The sequence below is a fragment of the Salvia miltiorrhiza genome, chromosome 5 (assembly GCF_028751815.1).
Source record: "Salvia miltiorrhiza cultivar Shanhuang (shh) chromosome 5, IMPLAD_Smil_shh, whole genome shotgun sequence".
NCBI classification, from domain to species: domain Eukaryota; kingdom Viridiplantae; phylum Streptophyta; class Magnoliopsida; order Lamiales; family Lamiaceae; genus Salvia; species Salvia miltiorrhiza.
In genome coordinates, this window is record NC_080391.1 from 35,368,870 (window position 1) to 35,376,767 (window position 7,898).

Here is a 7,898-nt window from a genome sequence, read left to right on the forward strand (position 1 = left end):
TCGACCAAATCGATCCGATTCACTATTTCATTTACTTTTAATTGCTTTCAATACGATTTTTATTACTATTGTTTACTGACTTGAGCGTCGGAGGCCCTTCCATCGACACCCCCACCGGTGCTCTTCGGAGGGCTCTAACGTTACTTGTGGTCTCAGGTTGCTAGTGCCCGTCGATCCTGACGTGACTGACGTCACTCCCGTGATTGTTGGATTCATCCCCCACAATTTGGCGCCCACCGTGGGGCCCTAGCAATTGAAAGCTACACCATGAGTGCTCCGAACGACGCTCACGACCCGAAGAACGCCTCAGACCAGTTGGGTTCAACCCAATCGGAACTACTAGCCCAGGTGGAGATGAACGCGAAGCTCAATGCTTTGATAGACCAGATGGCCCAGGAAAAAGAGAGTAGGCTGATGTTGGAGAAGCAAAACCTAGAGTTGCTAGCCCGACTGAACACTCTCACCCAGATCCAAACTCCTCCGCCAATTCGAACACACCATCTGGACCGGTTCCGAGTCCCCGTCAATTCCATGGTGGACATCGAGGACATCCCTCTCAACCCTCACGGAATTGAGATCATCCCAGATGATCCATCATCTTCGGTAAGAAACACTGGATCTGAGGTAATTCATCCTAACACGGGTGTTACTCTTGTGACTGCAGGTGAAACACAAGTCCTAGGTCAGACACCTGGGGTACCTAAGACAACTGGAACATCCGGGACGGCCGGGATGACCGGGACAGCCGGGACAACCATAATGGGAACCCTAACCCAGATCAACTCAATGTCAGGAGAGGTGGGTCGATCTCTTCCTACAGGTCAGACCGACACTACCCAGGTGCAAATAGTACCACCAGGGCAACTGGAAGGAGATCACTTGCGCAACACCCTGACGGGTCAGCCGGACGGAATCTCAAGGCAAACGATTACAGATGGTCAAGATAACAATGCGTCCGATCAACCATTCCGTATCAACTCAAGCAAACAAGGCACGACCAGTACCCATCCGAACATGGACCCGGCCCTGGCCATAAGATTGGCCGAAATGAAGGCATTGATCCAGCGAATTCCTGGTGTCCCGGCACCTATCCATAAGAGCTCGGAGAACTGCTATGCCGACTCCCCCTTTGTGGATGAGATTGCCTTGGTGGAGATGCCCATCAAGTTTAGCTTCCCGAGCATGCAAATGTTCGACGGCACGACGGATCCGACCGACCATATCGCTCAGTACAAGCAAAGGATGTTCACTGCCGCGATTCCTCATGAATTGAGGTAGGCCTGCATGTGTAAGGGGTTCGGTTCTAGTCTGACAGGACCGGCCCTCCAGTGGTACACTAACCTTCCAAATTATTCTATTTCAAGTTTTGCTCAACTAACAGATATATTTGTGCAGCAATACGCTAGTAGCAGGAAACTTAAAAAGATATCGGAGGATCTTTATGCTGTGGTGCAACAGCATGGCGAGTCTCTCCAGGACTACATCAGCCGATTCAACAAAGAGAAGGTGTCCATCACCAATTGCAACACCCAAACGGCGGTCACCGCCTTCCGAAAGGGTCTTCTGCCCGACTCAGACCTCTACAAAGATCTCACCAAATACCCTTGTAGAACAATGGAGGACGTCCTTTTCAAGGCATGGGCACAAATCAAGTGGGAAGAAGATCAATACAGTCACCACCGATCTTCACCAAGCAGAAACAATAGAAGAGACTCCAGGGTGGATAGGAGGACGAGCGATAGGCGGTCTGAACCTTACCCACCTCCACGACAAGAGTACAGAAGGAGAGAGTATGACCAACCTTACGAAAAGCGACCACGAGAAAGAGCCAAGATACCAGAATACAACTTATCTATCTCGCCGACCGAGGCGGTCTCAGCTCTCAGGAATCTAGGCAACAAGGTCAAATGGCCGGAAAAGATGAGGGCACCAGCCGACCAGATAGATAGATCCAAGTGGTGCGAGTTCCATGCCGACCATGGACATCGAACAGAGGACTGCATCGCCCTCAGATTGGAAGTGGCCCACCTACTAAATCAAGGCCACCTCACCGATTACCTAACCGAAAAGGGCAAGCTTACCCTACAACAAGGAAGGGAAAGACAAGAGAAACACAGAGACGACAGCCCACCAGACCCGCCACACCATGAGAGAACTGTGAACGTGATATCCGGAGGCTCCAAAGTCAGCGGAATCACCCACTCAGCCACCAAGAGACACGCCAGATAGGCTAGATCAAGCAAATCAGGGGCTCCGCCTTCCGGCAAAGCTGGACCAACGGATCCGACCCTAACAATCAGCTTTGCAACATCCGAATCAGACAAGCTTCTACACCCCATCATGATGCTTTAGTTATTTCCATTTATATTGCTAACTGTTTAACAAAGCGCGTGCTAATAGACAATGGTAGCTCTGCCAATATCTTGTTTTGCAGTGCATACAGGGAGATGGGTTTGGACGAGTCCAAACTAATCAAGAAAGCGGCCGTACTCGTTGGCTTCAGTGGCGAGAGTACGACTACTGTAGGGAAGATCGATCTTCCCGTCTACGCAGATGGAGTCAATCTTTCCACTAGGTTCCTCGTGGTAGACGCCCCGTCAGCATACAACGTTATCCTGGGCCGTCCATGGATCCACGAAATGGAAGCAGTACCATCCACCTATCATCAAGTCATACGATTCCCAACCAAGTGGGGAGTTAAGGAGATCAAGGGAGAGCAGAAGGACTCCAGGGCGTGCTACCAAACCACTATGAAAGCGAAAAGCCCGTCTTTATAGCAATTACAGCAAGAAGCTCCGTCCCATTCAAAGCACATGGGAGAACAGGAACACCCAAATCATACCCCGCAGTGCACTCAAGACATGAGTCAACACACGGAGCTGCAGAGAAATCGAAATCTGCGGAGCAGAGAAGTCGAAGTCTGCAGAACAGAGAAATCAAAATCTGCAGAGCAGAGGAGTCGAAGCTGCCAGAGCAGCGAAATCGACAAAGGCCAGAGCAGCGAAGTCGACGAGCTGCCAGAACAGAGGAGTCGAAGCTGCCAGAGCAGCGAAATCGACAAAGGCCAGAGCAGCGAAATCGACAAAGGCCAGAGCAGCGAAGTCGACGAGCTGCCAGAACAGAGGAGTCGAAGCTGCCAGAGCAGCGAAATCGACAAAGGCCAGTGCAGCGGAGTCACCGAGGTGCCAGAGAGAAAGTCGAAATGTATGAGGTGCCAGACGGAGCACTGTAATCGAGCTGCACAAACGAAGAGACCACGCAGCCTGATCGAGGAGGAGACGGTGGAGATAGATGAAATTCAAATTAATGCGAGCTTTCCAGACCACAAAGTTCGGATTGGAGCACAACTCGAACCAGAGCTCAGAGAGAAGCTTATCAATTTCCTATCTGATTACTATGATTGTTTCGCTTGGTCCCACGAGGACATGACAGGGATTGACCCTAGTATTATTGTTCACAGGTTATAGGTCACCCCAGGCTACCCACCGAGGAAACAGAAACGTAGAAAGTTTTCACTAGAGAGAAACCAAGTAGTGAATGATGAAGTCACGAAGCTCCTCAAGAATGGACTCATTCGAGAAATCCACTATCCCGAATGGCTCGCAAACGTGGTGGTGGTCAAGAAAAAGAACGACAAATGGCGGGTCTGCATCGACTTCACGGACCTCAATAAGGCATGCCCGAAAGACTCGTTCCCACTTCCACACATCGACATGCTAGTGGACGCGACAGCAGGACATGAATTGATGAGTTTCATGGACGCATACTCGGGATACCATCAAATCCGGATACACCCTGATGATGAGGAGAAGACGGCCTTCATGACCAGCGTAGCGCTATTTTGCTACAAATATATGCCATTTGGATTGAAGAATGCAGGAGCAACATATCAACGCCTGGTCAATCGGATGTTTGCAAGCTTGCTGGGCCAAACAATGGAAGTCTACATCGATGACATGTTGGTCAAGTCCATCCACGCAAGGGACCACATTGATCATTTGAGGGAGACATTTGAGATTCTTAGAAAATACAATATGAAGCTAAATCCTACTAAATGTTCCTTTGGTGTCAATGCAGGAAAGTTCCTAGGTTACATGGTCACCCAGCGGGGAATAGAGGCAAACCCGGCTCAAATCGAGTCAATCCAGGGAATCCCTTCCCCCACCTGCATGAAAGACGTCCAAAAACTAGCGGGGAGAATAGCCGCTTTAAGCCGCTTTATTTCAAGATCGTCCGAAAAATGCCACCTCTTCTTCAACACTTTGAGGAAATCAAAAACGTTCGAGTGGACTGAGGAGTGCGAGGAAGCCCTAAAGCAACTCAAGCAGTACTTGACTAGCCCGCCACTACCAAAGAATCACGAGACACTGTTGGTGTATCTGGCCGTCTCTGATACAGCCGTCAGCGCCGTGTTGGTCAGAGAGGAAGAGAGAAAGCAGTCACCAATCTACTACGTGAGCAAGTCACTACTTGATGCAGAGACCCGATACAGCCAGCTAGAGAAGCTGGCCCTCGCACTGGTCCACGCAGCGAAAAAGTTACGTCCATACTTCCAATGTCATCCGATCGTAGTCGCCACGACGTACCCCCTAAAGGCCATACTCCATAAGCCGGAACTATCCGGCCGATTGACAAAGTGGGCAGTGGAATTGAGTGAATACGACATCACATATAAACCACGGACCGCACTTAAATCTCAGGTATTAGCCGATTTTGTTGTCGACTTTGCACCTAACCTTACTATACAGGCCGACAAAGAGTTATGCTGTCTGACGGAAGAACCAGACCAAACTGGAACTTGGAAACTATATGTTGATGGATCTAGCAACGTACGAGGGAGCGGACTTGGAATCGTCCTCTCATCACCACGGGGAGACAACATTGAGCGGTCAATCCGATGTGATTTCAAAACAACCAACAATGAGGCTGAGTATGAAGCCATGATAGCCGGACTCGGACTAGCTAAGGAAATTGGGGTAAAACGCATTAACGTATTTAGTGACTCTCAACTTGTAGTTAATCAGATGCAGGGTACATTTCAAGCCAAAGATACGAAAATGACGGCTTATCTGGGCAAGACGAAAGAGCTCCAATCATGCTTTGAAGTATTCACCATCAACCAAGTGCCGAGGAGGGAGAATGGTCACGCTGATGCCTTGGCCAACCTAGGGTCAGCAATTCAGACTGCACAACCTAAGACCATAACTATCACTTGCCTTCAATATCCAGCAATACGAAGAGATGAGGCCGAGGAACACGTGACTGCAGTATCAGTCGGACAAACATGGATGACCCCAATAATGGAATATCTCGAAAGAGATATACTCCCAGATGATCGGAATGACGCACGTCGAATTAAAGCTCAGGCCGCACGGTTCTGTATCATCCGAGGTAAACTGTATAAACGTTCATTTACTGGTCCATATTTGAAATGCATTAACCCTGTAGAAGCAAGATACGTCTTGTCCGAATTACACGAAGGTGAATGTGGCAACCACTCGGGAGGCAGAAGCCTCGCTCACCGCGCCTTAACCAATAGTTACTACTGGCCAACAATAAAGGCAGATGCAGCTGATTACGCCAAAAAATGCGATAAGTGCCAACAATTCACCCAAATATCACATCTGCCCCCGGAACCCCTGACTGCTATCACTTCGCCATGGCCATTCATGAAATGGGGGATGGACATTGTAGGCAAATTGCCCATGGCGCCTGGACAGAAGGTATACATGTTGGCAGTGACCGATTATTTTAGCAAATGGATAGAGGCAGAGTCTTTCCACCAAGTTCGCGACAAAGAAGTCAAGGGGTTCATATGGAAGAACGTGATCTGCCGGTATGGGGTGCCCAAGGAGATCGTCACGGACAACGGGTCCCAATTTATAAGCGCAGACTTTCAAGATTTTTGCAGGTTTTGGAACATCAAGCAAAGCTTCTCAACGCCAAGGTATCCCCAAGCCAACGGGCAAGCAGAATCTTCCAACAAAACCATCATGAACACCTTGAAGAAACGACTAGAGAAGGCCAAAGGCAAATGGGCAGATGAGTTACCAGGCGTGCTATGGTCCTACCGAACAACTACAAGAGCATCAACAGGGGAAACACCATTCTCCCTCGCCTATGGAATGGAGGCAGTAATCCCAACAGAAAGCGAAGTACCCACTGCCAGACATGAGCTCACGACAGACGACGGGAATCAAGAGGCCATGTGCCACGAGTTAGATCTCCTCGACGAGAAACGAAACAAAGTGAATATCAGACTAGCTTCCTACCAACAAAGCATCGTTAGACACTACAACAAACATATCCACACTCGCACATTTAAGCCGGGCGATTGGGTGTTGCGAAAAGTGTTCCAGAACACCAAGGAAACAAGTGCGGGTAAATTAGCCCCTAACTGGGAAGGACCATATCTGATCACCAAAGTGGTTGGACGTGGAGCATACAAGTTGCGATCGACAGACGGACGTGAAATCAACAACAGTTGGAACGCCCTACATCTCAAGCAGTACCACGCTTGATCCTAAACTCTACAAATTTCACTTTATTTCAATAAGGTCTTCCGAGACCCATATCATCTACTACAATTACTGACCTTTACATGCAGGTCAGAACTACATCCGGGCTTGATCCCTTAAATGGGTATGTAGGCAGCTCTAAGGAGAGCAGCCCCCCTCCCCCTCACCCTCCCCCTCCCCCTCCACACCCGCCAGAGAAATGGCCCTCATCAGAGAAATGGCCATCGCCAGAGAAATGGTCTTCGCCAGAAAACTGGCCTTCGCCAGAGAAACGACTCTCGCCAGAGGAATGGCTCCACACCCAGGGGGGAAAAACTTTAAATGCAAAAGGCGCAAGCCCATTTCACCCCGCATACATTACATTTAGCCTTAAGTTTATCAACTAAGTCTAAATGGGGGGATAAAATTTTTTATGTCAAAGGCTCACGCCCATCTCGCCCCGAACACCTTGAATTTAGCCTTAAGTTTATCAACTAAGTCTAAATAGGGGGGATAAAATTTTTTATGTCAAAGGCTCACGCCCATCTCGCCCCGAACACCTTGAATTTAGCCTTAAGTTTAAACAACTAAGTCTAAATGGGGGGAAGAAAACTTCATTTAAAAGACGCAAGCCCGTCCCACCCCGAACGTCTTGAATTTAGACTTTAGTTTCAACAACTAAGTCTAAATGGGGGGAAGAACTTACTTATACAAGGCACAAGCCCGTTTCACGAACCTGAGGTAAAAACCCATCGCGTCCATCAGCGCAAAGTGCGCCTCTCCCAAACTGAAAAATTTTCACTTCTCCAAAGAAATGGCTCTTGCCAGAGGTATGGCCTTCGCCAGAGAAATGGCTCTTGCCAGAGAAATTTCCCGCCTAGGGGAAAATTTACTCTTATGCCTTCGACCACGCGAGGCGCATGTATTAGCAACGAATTTACTATCTTATCTCCAGCAAGGGTTTATAAATAGCCATGTACGCGTAATCTGAAACCTACGCTATCTTTGCTTGCAACACTACAATAATTTACTCTCGTGCTCTCAACAATCCAATTACCCTCTCTCACCTTTCCAATCAAACACTAGGTACAATTCGCGGTTCAACAACAATTCACCGATTGATTCTATATCTATTCATTTATGATTCATCGCCACTGTAATATCCAACGCCATTGAATACATTTTGGGCCTTTTGAAAATGCCGCGGTTCTAGGACGCCCAGTGTTATGTCACCCCGACCATTTAATACCACGTTTTTCCGGCTCACCTACTTCACGCGAACTGCCGGGAATCAAAGAAAAGGGCAACGCCCTGCTCACTATGCACACCCTATACAAGTTAAATTGCACTCCACAGTTGAAAAAATTCCAACTATGGAGTGGGGGACAAACTGTAGTGGAT

The 7,898-nt window shown here is 48.6% G+C and overlaps 2 protein-coding genes across 2 annotated transcripts; both read left to right on the forward strand.

The window, feature by feature from the left end:
- The first annotated feature begins 267 nt into the window (after positions 1–267).
- On the forward strand, positions 268–2,777 carry LOC131025849 (uncharacterized). The gene is made up of 3 exons (XM_057955633.1): positions 268–1,274; positions 1,365–2,184; positions 2,388–2,777. Exons 1-3 carry the CDS (start codon positions 268–270, stop codon positions 2,775–2,777), a joined length of 2,217 nt encoding a protein of 738 aa, XP_057811616.1.
- Positions 2,778–3,713: 936 nt separating this feature from the next.
- On the forward strand, positions 3,714–6,521 carry LOC131025850 (uncharacterized). The gene has a single exon (XM_057955634.1). It carries the CDS (start codon positions 3,714–3,716, stop codon positions 6,519–6,521), a length of 2,808 nt encoding a protein of 935 aa, XP_057811617.1.
- The last annotated feature ends 1,377 nt before the right edge of the window (positions 6,522–7,898 follow it).

Coding starts and splice junctions, on each gene's coding strand:
- LOC131025849 (XM_057955633.1), top strand. CDS start 268: ATGAGTGCTCCGAACGACGCTCACGACCCGAAGAACGCCTCAGACCAG. Junction 1,275..1,364: donor GCGATTCCTCATGAATTGAG/GTAGGCCTGCAT, acceptor TTCTATTTCAAG/TTTTGCTCAACTAACAGATA. Junction 2,185..2,387: donor TGATATCCGGAGGCTCCAAA/GTCAGCGGAATC, acceptor TGTTTAACAAAG/CGCGTGCTAATAGACAATGG.
- LOC131025850 (XM_057955634.1), top strand. CDS start 3,714: ATGCTAGTGGACGCGACAGCAGGACATGAATTGATGAGTTTCATGGAC.